Here is a 22,238-nt window from a genome sequence, read left to right on the forward strand (position 1 = left end):
TTAAAGGTTAGAGTGTGGCCCCTGAAGTGTATCAGGGTGCCCATCGATGTTCTAAAACATTGTATATTACATGGTTTTGTTTTTGCAGGAGCTAAAATAATTCAGCTCTTCTTGGAGTGAGGGGCACGGTCTCTGTATCAGTTCCCAGAAGTGTTTTAGGAAGAAACAAGCTGGCCTGCCTGTGGTTGTGAGGCCTCCAAGCTGGACAATGTTTTTTTCCCAGCCATAAATCATCCGATGAATGGGACAGGAGCAGGGCGGACTCTGGACACTTATTTACTCTTTCGGTGCTTTGGGCTTTTCAGGCGACAGATCCTCCCAGGCTGAGAGTAACTTGACTTTCAGGGAAGATCTTTATTTCTGTATGAATTCCAACTTGTAGCACCTGCTTATTTTTGCCCTCAAACTATTGAGAATGGTTCCAAATAATATGATATTACCCATCATGATAATATGGTCAGATGTAAGAATTAGAGGGGGGGGGGGGCATTGTAGATTGTGAGTAATGGAGAATAGGGTTACAGGGCGTTAAGCGTTGCAGGGAAGTGACCAGGGAGATAGATTTACTGAACTTTCTAAAAAGGAATGGTGGAAGTGTTGCCCATAGCAACCAGATTCTAGCTATAACTTTATAGTATGTACGAGATACATGATAACTAGAATGTGATTGGTTGCTATGGGCAACACCTCCACTTTTCATTTTTAGGCGTTTTAGTAAATCTACCTCCAGGCCTTTATTTGTGGGAAGTCCACGTAGGCTCCAGCCTAAGGCGTTAGAACGGCAGAGGGAGCAAACTGTCATTTGTTTTATCATCTTACTTTATTGGTGCAGCGGATGCTCCCCAGCATTACAAAAACATTCCTGAGAGATGAGTTTACTAACAATTTTCTGATATAGAGGAGATGTGGCGGAAGCGATGTCTATGTATCTGTCACAGAGAGGGTAAGTGGAGCAGTGAAAGTGGCAAAACAGTTAATTCTTGGGCTGGAAGAGGCAGCTGCGGGGGTTGGAATGACCAGAAAAACAGGATGTAGACATAAGTTATAGGGAAAAGCAACAGGGGGTCTGACTGTGAGGAACAAGGAGAAGTGACTGACAAGAGCAGAACTGGGCTACAGATGGAAGGAGGGCGAGTAAAGACTGTTTACATAAAGGGATGAAGGTGACATCAGAGGAGAGAGAGAGGACAAGAACCACTGAAGGGTGAGGGGTGAAGAGCAACAGAGCAAGAGGTGGAGGTTGGAGCAGCAGGTTGTGATAAAGTCTTACTATAAGAAAAGGCTGCTTGCAGAGAGGTGCATTCACCTGTTTGCAGGAATCTAAGTGCGATAAAGGGTTAAAAACTCTATTGCCAGTTATAGGGATTATTTGTTATTTTTGCCCAATACATAACTGGACAACAGTACTGCTCTCCTGCCTATGGTAGCATTCCACCAGCTTCCCCCGGCAAAGTCTTTCACATAACTGTGCACAGGGAAGTCTGTTTACCAAGTATTGTGGCGGAACTTGCACACCGCGATACCGGTTCTGTCGCTGCCATCTCAGGATCAAAAAAATGCTATATTCTTTCAATGTGTTATGCATAAATGTCTTTTCATTTTATTATTTTGCTTTTTAAAATAAATTTGATCTATGTATAAACCATTATTTATCTACTTTTTATCATCCGGGCGTTTAGTTCCACTGCGGAAGTGCAAAGCGGCACGCGCATGCGTACGTCTGCAGAGACTGGCGCAGCGTAGCAGTAAGTTAAGTATTATAAGCAGTGATAGAAAAAAAATATTTTGATAAATGAGGCGCAAGGTAGTAGTTTATAAAACTGTTCAGGGACCACAAGTGCATCAGTGAATAAGTTTAGCGGGAGGTTGAGAGAGGAACAGGAATTTATATCATACTTGCCCACACTCACGGAATGTCCGGTAAACTCCTGAATTCCGGGTAGGCCCTTCTCCCGAATCACTTCCTAGCCTTGAATCATATATGCATATTAAGATTTGCCAGCCAGCTAGATATGTTATAACACCCATCCCTTGGTGACAAACCTATAGTTATACAAATAATAAGGTAACATGCCTTACGTTCTACTTATCCATGTCTCTAGTGACTTTCGCTACACAACATCTGTAGTCTTTTCCACTAGTGCCCAAATTTCTGGGCCCTTAATACATCGATGACATAGCGAGTAAAGCAACCGTATTGCATAGGTCAATATAACGGACATGTTTTCTTTCTTTGTGTATATGTGTTTGGGATTGTAGCGGCATTTAGGATAATGTTATTTTAAAAAGCGTTTGGTGAAATGAAAAGCAAAAAGAAACAAAAAACCACAGCAGAGAATTGAGAACAAAGCACAGAGGCGGCTCTATTCAACAGACGCTGGCACGGAACACCAAGCAGTACTAAGAGACGTGCCCAGCGTGGATAAAACATGTTAATCATCCCTGGGGGATCAAACCAAGATGAAGACAGAGCGAGCGGGCTCAGTACGGGCTCTCCGGTCCCCCACTTTGCTTCACCTAGTCTGGCTGCTGGCTGTGTACACAGGTGAGATGTCTTGTGCATTATTACAGTATCTCAGGATACCAGTCTGTGGGTCATTTTATAGTTCTGTGAGTGTTGTCCCAGAACAGGATGTTCCTCTATTCTCCTGTTTTTATGTAACCATTGGACATGTTTATTGTCAGTTAGGGATAATACAACACTCACTGCCACATGGAACATTTAAATCATCAGGAAAGTTTTAGAAGCTATAGAAATTACATAAAAACTTAAAGCACTGGCAGTAGGTTTTGTCAGTAGATACACATCTCTTATTAAATGCATTTAGATATATTTATATGCTTGTAATCATTTGTGCCGAGGTTTTCCAATTGTCAGTTACTGTCAGTAAAAATTATGCACTATTTTCACTCGTCGATAAGAAAAAAGTTGAACTCTGTAAAAATTGTCCCAGTCCTGATAACAGTCAGAAACAGAGAAGGATCACACCAATGAATTTTGGAATCATGGGAGATTGTGAACCCCTTATTATAACCCCGACTCCCCAGTTTATTGTAGATGCTTCTACGTCCTCTCCGAGACAGGTTCTGATATGTGGTATCATACTGTGTCAGTTATAAATGTCAGTCATCAGTATTTTATAACGTTGACAGTAAAATGGATTTTCAATGGTTGTCATCACCAATTTGTGCATTGTTGCAATATTTGTATCAATATGATATCAATATATACTGATAGCCCAAAGGTTACACAGTGACAGTGTCAGTTCTTTCAAAGTGATTTCAGATGGACAATGACACTTTTATATTCAAGCATGAGATGATTTCATTACTACAATAAGGATATTAATAACATTCTATGTACAGGTGCAAACAGTGCTGACAAGTGCCTGCAATTATTACCAGGGATACAAAGATAATCTAGATTAACGGTGTGATTATGGGGAAAGTAGGTTCTCCTGTAAGCTGTAGGTCTGTTGAAGATCTTTGCTTGGAGCCACACAGAGTATCTTGCACTCAGATTGAAAGAAAGTGTAACCTTTTGACTTTAGACATTTTCACTGTCAACTTTGTAAACCAAACCCGGTCAAATATATAAAGTTGTCTCATGTTCTGAGAACTTTTTCCCTACAGACTTGTGAATATTAGACATGTATTCCTAGTATTCTTACCTGTCGACTTTGATACTTTGAAAACCTCCGTGTTTCCATTGTAGAAGTGACTATAACAAGAATTTGTAGACGGCTTTTAAATGTTTCCTCTATATAGGTGTGGATGAAATTGCTAGCTCCATCTTTATCTATCAAAAGACCATTTCTGTGTGTACGTCCTCACTTGTATAAACTGCACCTAGATTGTGTGAGGTGTCACATCGAAACTAACGTCCAATCTGCAGCAACCCTGAAAACCTGTAACATTCAAGTCCAGGGGGTTAAAGGCACTGAAGCCATCCACCAAAATTGGAATTCCCGGTAAATCTACACTTTAACCTCCCTTGAAAATGGCAGGATAAGATTCAAATTGCAACACAAAATCTCATGTTTGCATGTTGGAGCTGTCCCAGATGCATTACTATGCAATCACGTAATATATGACACAAATCACAAAAGAAAAAAAAAAATCACATTTGTGCCTATAGTGGGCAAGCTGAATAAAAAAATCCATGGAGGTCATCATCATTATCTTCATCTATTTATATAGTGCCACTAATTCCACAGCGCTGTACAGAGAACTCACATCAGTCCCTGCCCCATTGGAGTTTACAGTCTAAATTCCCTAACGCACGTCCACACACTGTCACGAGCCGCGGCGGCCGCGGGCACCGCCGCGACTCCGTTCATGTTTCTTCTGACGTCCCGGCTGTCGCTATGGCAACCGGGACGTCACTTCCGGAAATCCGGCCCGACCGTTACCAGGGCAACGGCCGGGCGCCGAGAACTTTACCCAGGCGCTCTGGGCGCAATAAACAGCTGGGCACATGCGCAGTCTAGCGCAACCTATAGGAATTAATCAGGCAGGGGCTGTGACTTGTTTCAGAGCTAGGCTCTGATTGGCTAGCAGAGGTATTTAGGGCAGTGAGGACTGAGCCTCACTGCCGGTTATAGCGTTCTGTCCTCAGTTCTGCTACCTGCTTGTGCTCCCTGTTTGGTTACCATTACCGTTGATTGACTACCCGTGTTTGACCTCTGCTTGTTCCTGGACCTTTGAACCCTCGCTTCTGACCCTGACCATTTGCCTGAACTCCGGATTTTGCTCCTTTCGCTTGTGCACCTGACCTTTCGCCTGTCCCTGGATTTCGTACCTGTGCTAGTGTCCTTTTGACCTTAGATCTCTTCCTCACTTCGGCCTGCCAATCACTCACTCCTGGGTTCTCCTTTAAGTCAGTACACGTTACTCGACCCTCGGTTGGCCCGCAGCCAAGTCTGTCCCCACCACTAGGGGCTCCAGCGAATACCGGGCCTTCAGAGTAGTCCCCGAGTTTCACTGTACTGGCTTGGGAGCTCCTAACACACACCAAGAGAGACTAGGGACAATTTGATAGCAGCCAATTAAGGTCACCCAAAAGACATCAGAGGAGAGTCTTTTTTAGGGATGTTCCTTGTTGTATTGGGGGGGGGGGATTTGCACACCTCGGCAGTTCTGAGAGGACCATCCTGGCATTTTGTGATGAACATCGAGTGCCAATTATGGCGCTATAACCAGTCCTACATCTGCGGTCCTGGTGCTGGAGATTATGGGATTACATGCTTCATGCTCCCAGAAGCAGGCGTCTAGGCTGTGACTATTGAGAGGAGTCACTGGTGCAGTCACAGTTATTTAACTACTGTTTTGCTGATTTTTTTCTTACAACAGAATGTTTTCAGTCCCAGAGCAGCAGGCGGTCACAGGAACTGACTTTATCCAGTTATCCCGGCAATCCGAGTGTGTATAACTCAGTCACTGTTCCAGACACTTACTATATTGCCCTGTTTTCCGCACTCTTCTACAAATAGGTTTTCTCCACTAAATGATTTCCTTCACTGCATACAGGGAACAGGTTGTCTGTGATTACTGTCCTGTCAGTTCTATAGTAAATAACCAGCTCTTGTCAGAAGGACCTCATCCTTAAACAGTGTAATTGCAACCAATGATTCCGGCAAGATGGATTCAAATATCAGAAAGCCTGTTAAAGTCTGAGCCAAACTTGAAGTAATAATGAAAGTACCTGTGCCGGTAGCGGCAGAATGCAGGGTAGGTGGAATAGTCAGAAGAGTAGCGGGGGGTATAGAAGATTGGTCAGGTGATGCCAGGCAGAATAGCGCTGGGAGGGAAGTCGCAGGAAGCCAAGGTCAGACACGAGTAATCAATTGAAGACCTTTGTTTAAGAACCAGTCCCATTGGATTGAAAAACCAGAAGAACAAAAAAAAAAAAGTTATTTAATTATAAGATGGTGATTGAGGATTTGGGGAGTGTTTTACTCAAATAAAATTTATTTGAAAATGTGTTATTTTGTATTATTTTTGGTATGTCAGCCTCAGGTGGGGACCAGAGTCTATGTAAGACTATGGTTTCCCAACATTAGCGTTGGTTGGAGTGTCGAGACCTGGCAGGTAAGAGGGAGTCAACAGGTGGTGTACGGTCCGCCGAATCTTTGTTTGTGGACTCCCAACTTGCTGCTCCCGATCTCATTAGAACAGGGCTAATGACGTATGTGTCAACTGACCCCCCCTGCATAATGTCGGGGGGCTGTCATGGGGTATATGCGGAAGAGGAGGGGGTGTACTATAGTCTTACACACTGCTGCAGACAGGCCCCTTGATGATTTATTTTAGCACTTTAACATTTTTACTGCAAAAAATATTATGTTAACAACCAAGAAAGTGAAAACTGCATTTGGTATCCAGAATAGGAGAAACTGTTATTTAAAGCACAGTCCATAATTGACGGAGCGAGTATTTTATAGCTGGGGAGGTTGGGTTCCTGTTTTACAGACTGCATCAGATAAATAACTAATTAAAATAACTAAGTGACTCCACACAAACAGTTTCTACACGTGAGAGTCTGATCTTAGTTTAATGGGATTATTATTGATGAGGGTAAAAGTGATACTACATTTATTTAGCTATAAACTTAATTTTGGACAAACTTAGCCTATGAAATAGAAGTGTTTCCACAACACAGGGAATGGCTATTAATGTAGTTAATTATTAATTGATTGCTTGTGAATCCTGCCCTGAGATGTTACTGTGTAAAGGTGAAGTGGTAACTGAGGTGGCATATCCTGATGTTCTATATAGTACTAATGGGTAGGAGAACAAGTAAGTTAGATTTGTTACAATAATATTTGTTACAATAATATATGTGGACAACTACAAACATTTAGTGGAACCAATCTCCAAAATAATGCAGCTAGCTTCTGGTTAGAGGACTGTGGCGCTTATTTTAAAGTGTAGGCTCTTAACTCAAATTCAAACCTGAAATTTGAAGTTCTAGGGCCTGATTCATTAAGGATCTTAACTTGAGAAACGTCTTATTTCAGTCTCCTGGATAAAACCATGTTACAATGCAAGGGGTGCAAATTAGCAATTTGTTTTGCACATAAGTTAAAGTTAAGTTAAAGTTGATATTTGTGTGCTACATGAAAACACAGTCAGTATTTAACTTATGTGCAAAACAGAATATGACAGTCTAAGGTAATGTAAATTATGACTAAGAACACTGAAGATATTTCTGGTGCAAGGTAACACAGTCTTGGGCAATGCCAGGTAGTAGGGATATTACTGTTAACCTAGTAATACTGTCTACAGTCGCATGGTCCACCTAACAACACTGTTGACCATTTGAATTGTCAATCTAATGTTGTCAACTTTCAGAATATCAATCAAATGAATGTCTAACCTTCGTACCCATATCAAAATGTCATATTCGATCCTGGCAGCTTTTACCCATATCATCCATCATCATTTATTTACATAGCGCCACTAATTCCTCAGAGCTGTACAGAGAACTCATTCATATCAGTCCCTGCCCCATTGGAGCTTACAGTCTAAATTCCCTAATATACACACACATACACAGACTAAGGTCAATTTTGTTAGCAGCCAATTAACCTACTAGTATGCTTTTAGAGTGTGGGAGGAAATCGGAGCACCCAGAGGAAAGCCACGCAAACACGGGGAGAACATACAAACTCCACACAAATAAGACCGTGGATGGGAATTGAACTCATGACCCCAGTGCTGTAAGCCAGAAGTGCTAACCACTGAGCCACCATACTGCCCCCATAGGATGTTACTCAGTCATTGTCCAGTAACCTGTCCTTAGTTGAGGTATTAGTCACGTAATATCCACTAATTAGGACAGACCTTCACCATCAGGAAGTCCTCATCATATCTTCTCTTGCAGATCTCGTAGAAGTTGTCAACATCACCAGCCACATCCAGCACATCCATGGTACGTACGGAAAGTCGGCCCTTCTCTCAGTTCAGTACAGCAGCGCAAGCAGTGATAAACCAGTGGTGAAATGGCAAGTGAAGAGAGAGAAAGCCGTAACCGTAGTGCAGTCCGTCGGCACAGAGATCATAGGGAATCTGCGCATGGACTACAAGGATCGGATACAAATCTTCGAGAATGGCTCCCTCCTGATCAGCAACCTCCTTCTGTCCGACGAGGGGACCTACGAGGTGGAGATCTCTATCACTGATGACACGTTCACCGGAGAGAAGTCCATCAACCTCACTGTGGATGGTATGTGTTAGCTCTCTCTGAGTGCTGCGGAAGGCTAGTGTTAAAAGCAGGACATGGGAAGTCCATTGTGCTGGGTTGCACTGAACAGGAGATTCTCTATGCAGTCCTTCAGGATGAAGTACACGTTAGGTTAGGAACTCATTTCTCAATCACTCAGCTTAGTGGGAACAATGCATCAGTCTCACCTCACTAGTCCTTCATGACAGATACAGTCCTATCTTACTATAGACTGTTTGCAGTCGCTCACTTTGGTTCTAGAAGTACATTCTGCAATCGGTGGGCGTTAGTCAACCAGGGGAAGAATAGACCTGGGAACTGAGGTTGTAAAAACTTCACTTTATTGACAGCTTTTTACTGCAACAGGAGAAGAAACATCCCAATGACAGCCCAGTTCTGTCTGTTTCTGCACTAGACAACAAACACCCCAACGATCCATACTAATACCATGTGACCAGGTACTATCTAACATTTAAAGTGACAGTACTATAAAGGACAAACCCCTTTTCAAATAAAACTAGTAGGAAGACAAGTAGCCTTATACTTAGCTATAACATGACTGTATTCTGAAAGACAGTTAATATTTAACTGGTAACATATGGACAGATTATCAATATGTCCCCGACCCACTTATAAGTTTTATGAGTTTTTCATCACTGCAATAAAAATGATCTTATTTATCAAGGAAATATCACCAAGGCAGATGAACGGTACTAGCTCGTAATAGCTGGAGTTACTTGCTGGTGCAGATTTAGGCTTTCAGTTGCACTTAGTAAAAAATAAAAACTGTTTAATGTGCACCAAACCAAAATAATCTTTGGTGCAAACCGGGGGGGCATTCATACTGGATGCATTGCTTGCATCTTCTTGTACATGTTGTACCGCCCTCCCTATCCTGCCCTCCTCCTGCCTCCCTCCTCGTCATTCTCCTCTCCCCCCTCTCCCTCTCTGCGTTCTCCCCCTTTCCTCCTCCTATCCTTGTGTCTCTATCCGTCCTACCCTCCCCTTAGATTGTACGCTCCTTTGAGCAGGGCCTCCTCTCCTCCTGTTCTCCACCACCTTAACTCTGCTCTCCAGCTCCTTGTCTCCTCCGTGAGGTCCTCCTGCCCTTCTGCCCCTCTAGCTTCACCGCTGGGGGCTCTCACCTCTCATCTAGCTGTACTTTGAGCTTCTGAGTTACTGTGCTTTTTGTTAACTGTACCGTGCTGTCTCACCCTGTATCGTGTTTCTGTCTGTCCCTCTACGGCGCTACGGATACCTAGTGGCGCCTTATAAATAAAAATTAATAATAATAAAAATACATGTTCCCCATGAAGTCTGTTCTTCCGTTAAAACGCTTGACTTGGTCGTGACTACCTTATATGATTGTGGCTCTGCTGTAGGCCCTACAGACACTGCTGGCTGCCACCCATTGTTAGCGAGGATCCTTACTCTGTTCCACGATGACAGACTGGCAGAGCTTTGCCATCAAGGTTGTAGTGACGTCCTTGCTTTTTACGTATGTTTAGCAACATTTTGTGAGCATTTTCAGGAATTTTGAGATAAAGAGTCTGCATAATTCCAGAAAGAGCGTTTTTCAACACTCTTCCCATCAGTAATTGGAGCGGTATTTGTACCGGAGAAGTACTAAATATTTATTAACACCAGTGACGAATGATTTTGGTAAATGACAGTCTACATCGTCTTCTCAACTTGCCCAACTGAGGATATCCAGGACTAGAGTGAACTAGTCAAATTCCCCATTGTATCTCTCTACTGAAGGACGACCTGTTATCTAAAACCACTACCCCATGCAATACCATGTCTTGGAAAAACAGACTGAAGTTTTGCAATGATTGTATCGGGAGAAATAGTCCACAATCACCTAAAATCCCTTTCCCCTAGAATAAAAAGTCAGTTGATAACTTTTGCCAAGGAAGCTCCAGTATCTCATGTTATTTTATTTTATTACAAGGTTTATTTTTGGTTGGTTTGTTTACTTGACAAAATTAATAAAAGAACATAATCAATCAGGCGCCAACAACATATCTTGTACTTTACTAATTAACCCAACAGTGTCCTATGCATCTCTGCAGCTCTCAATACTGAGGGCTAATGAAACCCTCTACACCTATGAACCACAAAGCTATTATACAAAAATGAGAGCGCTCATATGCAAAATGTATTTTTTAAAACGTTATAAAGAGAAAATATATTAATCTATTTTTTTTTTATTTCATTGATATATCAAAAAATATCTACTTGAAAAATCCTAAATTGCTTGAGGCATTAATATATACATACTGTACTAACAACATGTATGCTTAATTAGAATGATTGCGTCTGAGTCATTAAGGAGAGCAAAGCAAAAAAAGGAGTAACTTTGCACCTTGGCAAAACCATGTTGCATTGGAGGGGGAGGTAAATTTAAAATGTGGGGACAGATTTATATTTGTGGTAGGGTATGTCCTAGATCAGCTGTAAATTTCAGTGTAAAAATAAAGCTATCAAGTATTTGTCTGATACATGACTAAAAAGTAGCCAATATGTTCCTTATGTGCTATAAATGATAAACTAATTTGACCCCTTCTAATGTAACATGGTTTGTCCTCCTTTCTTTACCTTACTTTCCTTAATGACTCACTGTGTCAAGTTAAGAAGCTGTGAAAGTTCTTTCAGTTATTGAACATTAAGGATCCTTAAGACTGATTTCTGGTATTACTGTTTGACTTCTCTCTTAGTGTCCCTCCAAACACAAAGTGTCACAGGTGTAAGATATGTGCAGGTATAAGTATGATGCAAGTTCATCAATTCTGCACCAACGAGCGCCCTGCCTGCAGTTGATAACATGTGTATTAACTGATCTCTGAAAACCTTGCTTTATGTGTCCTAACTCTTTACTTAGTACTGAGAATGAGCTTGCACTGACCTCTCGCATGAACCTCCACCCATAGCTTCTGCTTTGGCTTTTGCAGTCTCTATGATTCTGCAGATGGACGCAGCTTTCTCCAAAGTCAAATCAAGGTCAGCCTGGGACGTTTCTTCTATAGCAGCGTTGTTAATGGTGAATATAGCTTTCTCTCTGGAAATGGGACCTGCATTGTCATAAAGTAAACCAAACACAATCTGGTCAGCTCAGGGTTATAGCTTTTACAGGGGTTGCCAGGAAAAAAAAACTGTGTGCCCCCCTGCACCCCAAACACGCCAAGAGACAACCTGCTCTGTGCTGAATGGTAATGCTCTCTTTTCGACACTCTTGGACTTTAGGGTTTTACGCTAATGGCCATTAAAAAATACAGCACCCTGGAGAGGTAACTTTCTCACTAAGACCCCTCTCCCATTATACGAATATATCACTAGTAAGTAAACAAAACACACACACAAAGGGTTAAACTATTTTTATTTAAATAAAGGCTCCCAAAACTAGCAAAATGATATAAATGATATAAATTACATTCATAGAAAACCACACAATTATAGACATAGATACAAAAAAAGATCTAACGAGACCTAAAACAATTACGCTCAGAGTACAAGACTGTTATCCACTGCAGGAAACAATTATTCGGTGACTTGGTATAAATAGGGTATATAAGAGTTCCTTATTAAATGATGAGAAAAATCCCTCTACGAGTGTCAGTGGATCCAGGTGGATAAAACGTCTTCTTTACAAGCAGTCTACAATATCCAATGCAGCTGGTTCTGATATAAGCACTTTATACACTTGTGTCACAAGGATGTACAAACTAACTCAGTTCCACCGTCAGTACTACTAGACCAGCTGCTTAGAGTCAGACGTGATAAAATGACACATAGGATATAATTACCCCATGGTGGCCACTGGGATATATATCTCTTTATCAGTAAATGCAGCCACTTCAACGTGCAGATACATATACAGCTTGCTCCAGGGAAAGTAAACTGGTGACGCGTTTCGCTTGGCCATCCTTTATCAAATGTAGTCTTTCACAATACAGTCTAATAGGAATCTTCTTTCTCGATGTAGTCCAGAGAGTAAACTAAAAACGCTCTATTATGCCATAATAACTGCTCACTGGGAACACCTGGCCCAGAAATAACATTGTGCTCAATTTGCTGGGAGGGTCGGTAGTCACTCAGCCAATCACATGCGGTTTGCCATACTAGTCGCTTATGATTGGCTGAGCAGATAATTAAATATTAAATAGTGTTTTACAAAAAATTTAAATGATGAATTTTAAACGTGAACAGCGAAATACAAAGGAGAAATGAATGAGGAGTTCAGGCAGCAAATTCTTAACCCACAGTTCAAATTAGGGTTTATTGTACTGCAAACATATTTGGTGCCTTTGAACTGGTGTATTGTAAACAGACAGAATGCTTTAGTTAAAGGCATAAACATTTCTTGTATGTTTTTTTTCAAACAGTCAGTTTAATTTACCTTAGTAATAAGAAGCGGGTTTAATTTCTCCAGGAAGTTCACTTAAAACTCAGTCATCCCTCTCTAAATCTCTCTTAGGTAGTCTACTTACATCTATGCCACTCTAAAAAGGTGTCGCTCAACTGAATGCATTTGGTTTTAGTTCATTTCGGAGGAGAGTGTAACCTGATCTTGGAGTCTGAGCCAGTCAGTCATGAAGCTCTTCAGCAGTCACATGATGGCAGTGGAAGGGGGGGGGGGGGAGTTTATGCTATGAACATGCATGCTGAGAAAACAGGTGTTCCAACGCCTCTGCTCACTACATTATATGTCATGTGACTGTGGTTGCCATGGCAATCACATGACAGTTACCAAACTGTAAATCCTTAAAAGCAGTTTGAAGAAAAACACTAAGGAAGATAGAAGAAAATAAGAAGCTCCCCAAATGAAGTCTAGTCTAAACATTCACAAAATAGTCACTTGAAACAGAGAGGATGCATCCAGCCATATTCCAGAACATGGTGCAGAAAATCTCATTGAGTCTAACTCCAGACATCACTAGTTGCACTGTAGGATGACTAATCTACCTATCGTTCATTCTTTCCTACCAGTTCCTATATCTAAGCCTCGAGTCTTGGCTCCCTCGTCCACTGTTCTGGAGCTTGCAGAGAACTTCACCCTCACCTGCGACCATGATAATGGTACCAAGCCAATATACACCTGGCTGAAGGACGGGAAGTCACTGACCAATGACTCCAGGATACTCCTGTCCCACAACCATCGTGTGATGACCATCACAAAGGTCCTATTACCCGATGACAATATATATACTTGTCTGGTCAAGAATCCCATCAGCAGTGGACGTAGCGCTCCAATTAAACTGACGGTCTACAGTAAGTAGGAGAATAGAGACTTATTACAAGATAATTATGGGCCTGATTCATTAAGGAAATATAAGCAAAAGTAAGTGAGGTAAAACCATGTTGCACTGGAGGGGGAGGTAAATTTAAAATGTGATGACAGATTTATATTTGGGGTAGGGCGTGTCCTAGATCAACTTTAAACTTCATTGTACACATAAGCTATCAGGTATTTGTGCGCTACTTAAAAAAAAAAAAGACGGTATTTAACTTATGTGCAAAATAATAAACTAATTTACACCCCTCGCGTTCAATGTGGTTTTGTCCAGAAAACTTGAGTAAGAAAACTTACACAATATTTTTGGTTAACTTTCTTTAATGAATCAGGCCCTATAGCTTTAATAAAGTTACTTACAAGTATTTTTATTTTAGTCATTACATACATTAGACAAAAACGTAATGCATTTAAGTGTAACAAAAAAATAAAAAAAAATAAAAAAAATAATATATATATATATATATATATTGAAAAAAACGGCAAATGACATCGGTATACTTATGTCTTAATAATGTCCTCATTTGTGTATTATAATCAATAACACATCTTCTTTCTGTAGATTATAAGTATATTTGAAGTCATCGATCTTTGCAATCACTTGACCCCCTCTGTGACTTCTAATACACTTATTAATTATAATAGAATGTCCACTTTTCTACATATTAAGGGGTATATTATCCCATATATTAATTTATGTTTAATAAATATCATCCTCATCATCACCATTTATTTATATAGCGCCACTAATTCCGCAGCGCTGTACAGAGAACTCACTCACATCAGTCCCTGCCCCATTGGTACTTACAGTCTAAATTACCTAATATACACACATACAGAGAGAGACTAGGATCAATTTGAGATCAGTCAATTAACCTACCAGTATGTTTTTGGAGTGTGGGAGGAAACCGGAGCACCCGGAGGAAACCCACGCAAACACGGGGAGAACATACAAATTGAATTCATGACCCCAGCGCTGTGAGGCAGAAGTGCTAACCACTGAGCCACTGTAAATATCAAACACATTCCAGAATCAGGGTAGAATGTAAAGGAGAGCACTTTCTATTTAAACATATATGGGTCTAATTCATACCATCTAACATATTAACAGATCTCGAAAGGGGTGGGGCTTACCTGCAGATTTGGCAAATTTGGGTCGGGTAGATTGGGGTTGGGGCTCATTTTGTCCCATTTTGCATTTATAAATGTTGAGAGGTTTGATCTAATTAAATATATATTATAATAGCAGAATGTTTGCATTCCTGTACTGTGTATTAGGGGCAGACACTGCCGTACACAAAGAAATGCTTCACATCACACCAGAGTGCGCTGTACTATGGTGGGAACACGGTTCTAGAGGGAAATGTCTCACAGGTAGATTAACGGCATCACCCGGAACACTCACAACTGTTACATTGTATCCTCTGTTCTCTCATACAGGAAGAAGTTCTCTGTATATCATCCTGTCCACAGGGGGGATATTCCTGCTGGTTACCTTGGTAACAGTCTGCGCCTGTTGGAAACCATCCAGGAAGTACGGTGACAAACAGGAGTACTCTCATTCTGGTTCCATCCCAGCTCAACTCTAAATCACTGCCCAGTATTTGTGTGCAAACACACAGTGATTTCCCTGTAGACAAACATTCCCCGTGTACCCCTTACAGCGCAACATGGTTTGTCCGCGTGCAATCTGCGCTGTAGCCGGATTTGGCCCTTTATCGTCACACGCAGCATGGTCCTGATCTACACATGGCTGCACATAATGTAAATGAGATAGCCGGGTCCTTTTAATAAATGGACACAAAGGGCATTTCCCCACCAGAATAGGGAACTATCATTTTCCCTTCCTAATAGATAGGTGTAGATAGTGGACAGTTCTAAAAGATCCTATATAAAGTCCCTGGCCGCTAAGGAAGACAAAAGACACCTTGCTTAAGAAACTGATTTAATACATCACCGCAGATGACTTTAAATAGTTTTTTTTTGTTTTTTTAATGAATACTGAGATTTAACCCAGCACAACCCACCTCCATGGTCCTGATGTTTTGTGTAGGAGGAACGTGTGGAAGTGTTTTGTAAAGGAGTGACAGGTCCACTGAGCTTTGTCCAAGGCCCACTGGTGTCTTACAGGCATATTTATTAATCACTGCATTTTAGAGACTATACTAGCAGTTGCTAATTACAACATGTATCACTTCTACAATTGTATCTCCTAGGGAAAAACACAAGCTGCAGTCACAGGCGTCTTGTGAATACGTGGAGCACACAGAGGATCCTCTAAAACACGAAGGTGACTTCCATGTATGATCAACATGTGACACGGCATTGTGTGTGTCATGAGGAATCACACAGAGACCTGCCCCATGTTCACCCGGAGATGTCTGCGTGTGGAGGGAATATCAGTGTTATTAGTGGCTGTGACGGTCCCCGTAGTGATACCAGCCCCTACACCCGGATTAACCCCTTCACGCCCAGAGCCCAAGTCACACTTTCGCTCTGTGTTCATTAAGCTGGCATTAAATGATGTGACGGATTGTGTATCCTAGTGAGGTTAACCTGGGCGTTTCTTGGGGCAGACAGAGCTTTCTGTTGGTAGCACGGTGACAGGAATAACTTAGGTGTGTGACACAGAGAACAATGGGCAAAAATTTAAAAAATGAGCGTAACCCTTGAAAGTTAACTTAAATTTATTTGTCTGGGTCTCCCTTTAACATGGAGGCAGCGCACTAGACACAATATTGCTGCTTATCTGATTTATATACAGTCACGACCAAAAGTTTTGAGAATGACACAAACATTATTTTTCACAAAGTTTGCTGCCTCAGTTTTTATGATGGCAATTTGCATATACTCCAGAATGTCATGAAGAGTGATCAGATGAATTGCAATTAATTTCAAAGTCCCTCTTTTCCATGACTATGAACTTTATCCCAAAAACAACATTTCCACTGCATTTCAGCCCTGCCACAAAAGGACCAGCTGACATCAGGTCAGTGATTCTCTTGTTAACACAGGTGAAAGTGTTGATGAGGACAAGGCTGGAGATCACTCTGTCATGCTGATTAAGTTAGAATAACAGACTGGAAGCTTTAAAAGGAGGGTGGTGCTTGAAATCATTGCTCTTCCTATGTTAACCATGGTTATCTGCAAGTAAACACGTGCAGTCATCATTGCCTTGCACAAAAAGGGCTTCACAGGCAAGGATATTGCTGCTAGTAAGATTGCACATAAATCAACCATTTATCGGATCATCAAGAACTTCAAGGAGAGAGGTTCAATAGTTGTGAAGAAGGCTTCAGGGCGCCCAAGAACGTCCAGCAAGCGCCAGGACCGTCTCCTAAAGTTGATTCAGCTGCAGGATCGGGGCACCACCAGTGCAGAGCTTACTCAGGAAAAGCAGCAGGCAGGTGTGAGTGCATCTGCACGCACAGTGAGGTGAAGACTTTTGGAGGATGACCTGGTGTCAAGAAGGCCTGCAAAGAAGCCATTTCTCTCCAGGAAAAACATCAGGGACAGACTAAAATTTTGCAAAAGCTACAGGGATTGGACTGCTGAGGACTGGGGTAAAGTCATTTTCTGTGATGAATCTCCTTTCAGATTGTTTGGGGTATCTGAAAAAACTCTTGTCCGGAGAAGGAAAGGTGAGCGCTACCATTAGTCCTGTGTCATGCCCACAGTAAAGCATCCTGAGACCATTCATGTGTGGGGTTACTTCTCAGCCAAGGGAGTGGGCTCACTCACAATTCTGCCTAAGAACACAGCCATAAATAAAGAATGGTACCAAAACATCCTCCAAGAGCAACTTCTCCCAACCATCCAAGAACAGTTTGGTGATGAACAATGCCTTTTCCAGCATGATGGAGCACCTTGCCATAAGGCAAAAGTGATAATTAAGTGGCTCGGAGATCAAAACATCAAAATTTTGGGTCCATGGTCAGGAAACTCCCCAGAACTTGTGGTCAATCCTCAAGAGGCGGGTGGACAAACAAAAACCCACAAATTCTGACAAACTCCAAGCATTGATTAGGCAAGAATGGACGGCCATCAGTCAGTATGTGGCCCAGAAGTTGATTGACAACATGTCAGGGCAAATTGCAGAGGTCTTCAAAAAGAAGGTTCAACACTGCAAATATTGACTCTTTGCATAAACTTAATGTAATTGTCAATAAAAGCCTTTGACACTTATGAAATGCCTGTAATTGTACTTCAGTATTCCATAGCAAATTCTGACAAAAACGTCTAAAAACACTGAAGCAGCAAACTTTGTGAAAACCAAAACTTGTCATTCTCAAAGCTTTTGGCCATGACTGTATTTACTGTAAAAAAAAAAGATAAAAACCATTTGTTTTTAACACATATTTTTATTAACAATTACAGTAGTGTTGATTTATATTATAAAGTCTTTTTTTGTGCACGTATTCTGATGTGACTTTATATAGCACATACCCATGTGCGTACCCTGCAGTCTGTCTATCACATACGGCAAGTACCGTATAGTCAGAGCGTAATTATACACAGATTAAATGGAAACGTATATTGAGATCCGCTTGTATTTGAATATGATCGGAACCACACTCAAATTACGTGCTCGTGGTTTAAACACTGGTTGCTGCAGGTTACGTCTGAAGATGAAGTAGGCCCCAAAACTCTGTCTGACCTCATATTTGCCAGTCTTCCCAAACACAATCTGATTTTGATTAGACAGCAGCGATTGGTGGTCATTTGAGTAGTGTTGGAAGAATGAAACTGAAAACAATAAAGTTGGGTGAGCAGATTGCCCCGTTTGTGATTATAATAGAGCACAGTCATAGAACAGCTCAAGTTCCTGGTGCATCCCTAACAACATTGTATATAAAGCCTAATCTGCTTTTAGGCAAAGTATGAAATAGACATATTCTGTAGGATGAGAGGTAAGGCTGGTTCCCCCCACAAATTGTGTTGGGGTGGATGGTTAGTTTGTGTTTTTCATCTCCAAGTGTGACCTATGCTCATTCTCATATAGTCTATGGCGTCTGTGAGATATAAGTGAGAGCATTTGTTTTATATTGTACTTATTACTGTCTGCTCAGCAGACTCTGCTGGTATACATATAGGAGCATTGTGCCCTGGCAGCAGTGTAGTTAGTGGGAGTAGTAATTAGTCAGAATGGAAGTTGTAGTTGTATTAATAATGGAATAATCGTGGTAGTGCATGTAATAACTCAGCATTGAGCAACGTAACCTGCGCGCAACTTGTGTCAAAAAATGTGACCTTGAGTGTAGTTCCAGCTGTATTCAAATCCAAGCGGATCTGAAAGATACGTTTCCATGTGAATCTGGGTGTAAGTACGCGCTGCCGTACATAGACAATGAGAACAGACTGCAGGATACACACAAGCGTCTGTTCACTAAAAGGTCACATCAGAGCGCATAATAAAATAAAATATATATATAAATATATATTTATATTATCTTCATTGCTTATTGTTTCTTCCCATTAATGTGCAGTTGAAGTAATTCCTCGGGCCACGGAGCGGGACTGTAAGAATCCTGTCTCTTTGTACATATTGAAAGAAAAGGTGAGATTATGTCAGAGGAAACTATGCTGAGATGTTATAAGTGTATAAGGTATATTTCATGCAAATATTCCTCCAAGTTTAAGAATAATCTGGCCACCGCGTGGCGCTGTTGTATTGCTGTATTACATACAGCCCTCGGGATTTTGATCACTCTTAAAATCTTCAGCTATTTAGTTTTTAGCTTTCAATATACTATTGTTAAATTGTACTAGAAAGCATCTTTTATCACTGTGATAAACAAGGGTTTTGCTAAATAGACCCCTTATATTATTCAGTTATATTTGTGTAATGTTGTCATGACTCCACCAGGTGTCACTCTTGTTCTGTTCTTCATGATTGTGAAATTAAATTGTGACTGAACAACAGGTCAGGATGCACATGGCAGCTCATTGCTGTTTTTAACAGTTATATATTTTGTTATACATGAAAAGGACATTAATGTTTAAAAGAAACCAGTAACGAAATCTTGATAAACAAATTTCCACCCCTGCTAGTACATTGGATTGTGGCCCTATCCTGAGGCACCCGCCCTTAGTGGCATACAGTAGTCCCTTAGTATTTAGTTATACTACGGGCTCTCTGAAATAGACCCCTTTAATCCAGCACCAATCTGCCTATCTACAATGGTGGCTGACTGCTGGGGTACAATACATATAGATGCAGTGTTCAGTTCTCCCCAGAAAAATGTGCCAGCTGGCTGGCATTAAGAAGCAGCCGGGTGGGGGCAGTCTAATACTTTGTAATAATAATGACAAATGTTGGATCTTATTGCCCACACCTGCCAGGACTGGTCAGACTGGTGGTCAGTGGTCTAACACACTCTGCTGGCTGTAGTGCTCACATAGTGCCTGTTCTAATAGGAGAAACAATGGTCTATTCTATTATAATAGGACTCTGCTGGGGTCCAAGAGCCGGGTGACAAGTAAAACCAGCCGGGTGGAGCACCCAGGAAATAGGTGCTGGGGGAACACATTAAAAGTAGGAATAAAGCACTTCTAAATGATCATATTAATTGCCCGCAGACCTTCTCAGGCTTGGTAGGGTGATGTCTGGGTCTTTATTTGTGTTTTGGAGAAAAGTCACATGGTATTTAGGTATTAGTTTGGAGCAGGTGAGGTAAAGGCAAGGGGTCTTTTCTGTAGAATATTCTGAAAACCATAAAGTTAACCCGTGCATGATACTCATGCATTCTAGTCAAATCAAGATACTTAAGGTCTTAAAAAATTCTTGTCATGCATTTGGGCCTAGCCTAGGCCTCCTCAGAGGAAGATCGTTACTTCCCGACGCAAGCGCCCTTTTTAATGTGTGTTCATGAGGTAAAATTACCTCACGAAAATGAGTTTGACCCCTCAACTCGTAAATTTAGCCTTTACTACCCCTCCCACGGGGGGAAGGGGGGATGATGGAAGTTAACTGACTTGACTATTCTAATTTTTTGGTCAAATAATGTCAGTATACCAAATTTCAGGTCAATTGGATGAGCCCTTTCTGAAAAAATAGTTTTTTCCACACACACACACACACTAACGCACGCCTCTACACATGTGTGTTCATGAGATAAAATTACCTCACGAAAATGAGTTTGAGCCCTACCAAATTTCAGCCCTTTTTGAATTTTTTTTCCCACACACACTAAGAATTTAGTAGGTCAGTGTATAACTCTGCCCAGCAGGTGGCGCTGCAATTTGGGTTTTTTTTTCCACACACATACAGACAGACAGACGCCACTAAGCATTTATATATTAGATAATTGCTGCTGGTAATGTCCTCCACACAAACATGATTTCCAAGTGTCTCCTCTAACAGTCACTATGAGGAGCTCTGCTAATGAGAAGAAAGCCAAGATAAGTTAGAATATTTTAGGCATGATGCTTCAATTGACAAACCTTACCCAGAAAACCCTAATTCCTGTAGATTCTAGATTACAGATCACGTCTCTATATTTTGGATGGTTCATCACTGGAGCCAGTGTTCTTCGAAGCCGATGTGGCTGGAGAAATGGCCTCTCGACGGCGATCTTCCAACACTTTACCGTAATGAGACAGGTGTTATATTACAAGCGCAGCCCCTGACAGTCGAGTTCCCAATCATAGACCATTCATGTAACAGCAGTGATGGATAGAAAGGAATGATTAGCGGATAATATATAGCTGTGATGCTGACATATGGTCTCTGTTCTACCATCAGGAATCCACGGAAGCAGAAGAAGACTCCCCCACAGAATCCAGGACCGCATCCGACACGTCTGGGTCTCCCAGTTATACCAGTACAGCCCCACTAAGCAGATCTCCCACCCATTGCGCTCACAGGTGCCAGCGTTCCCCTGTGAGGTCACCACCTGCCAACAAAGACCACGGATCTCCACCCTTGCCAGCAGCCCCCAGAAGTACAGTCCGGACGATCCGGGCCGCCGGTGTGCAGATGATCCGGGAGCAGGAAGAAGAGTGACGCCCACAACCTGGAACAGGAACTGTAATCACCCTACAATCACTGGGATCCGGCGACACACTTATTAAAGATTAGGGTAACTGGGCCACACTTTCTTCTAGGGCGTATAATGTGTATTACTGCCTTGTAACTCCTCAATCTAGTGCGATAGAATAAAGTGACTTCTAGCAGTGGACAAATCACTGCAGGAAACAATGAACTTGATGTTTCGCTAAAACACCTTTACATATTCACTAGTTCTCAACCAGAGGCCTGGGGCAAAGCAGGCAGCGGTCTAGGGTGACATGAACAAGGGTATAATACTATATATAGCAGGGAGGTACACTATTTATAAGGGGTGATAAACAAAGTCTTCTATGAAACTTATTAGTAAATATTCTTAGTAATCTGCCAGTAAAGGGGCTTCACTGGTTTACTTGATGCCGGTCTTTTGTTCCAGTAGAGCTGTGAAGGAGAAGGAGCCTGGGGAGGAATTTCTCCATCAGGACCGTAAAATCCCAAAATGTAAAATACACTGTTCAGTATTACCCTGACATTCCAGTGCCTGCTACATAGCAAACCATCATCTCCCCTCTCTACTACGGACATATTTAGAACAATATCCAGATAGGATTTCATACAGGCCAAAAAGCTGAAATTAAGTTACTGTGAGATCACTTGTTCCACACCTGTATTGGAATTCACCAATCCACACTGCACATTTCCACAAAGCAAGA

At 41.5% G+C, this 22,238-nt stretch overlaps 1 protein-coding gene across 1 annotated transcript; it reads left to right on the forward strand.

The window, feature by feature from the left end:
* Positions 1–2,423: 2,423 nt before the first annotated feature.
* On the forward strand, positions 2,424–21,717 carry HEPACAM (hepatic and glial cell adhesion molecule). The gene is made up of 7 exons (XM_075190402.1): positions 2,424–2,545; positions 7,886–8,227; positions 13,214–13,495; positions 14,958–15,051; positions 15,734–15,807; positions 19,004–19,074; positions 21,262–21,717. Exons 1-7 carry the CDS (start codon positions 2,461–2,463, stop codon positions 21,520–21,522), a joined length of 1,209 nt encoding a protein of 402 aa, XP_075046503.1. The 5' UTR covers positions 2,424–2,460; the 3' UTR covers positions 21,523–21,717.
* Positions 21,718–22,238: the final 521 nt, after the last annotated feature.

Source organism: Mixophyes fleayi, chromosome 11, assembly GCF_038048845.1.
Source record: "Mixophyes fleayi isolate aMixFle1 chromosome 11, aMixFle1.hap1, whole genome shotgun sequence".
Lineage (NCBI taxonomy): Eukaryota > Metazoa > Chordata > Amphibia > Anura > Limnodynastidae > Mixophyes > Mixophyes fleayi.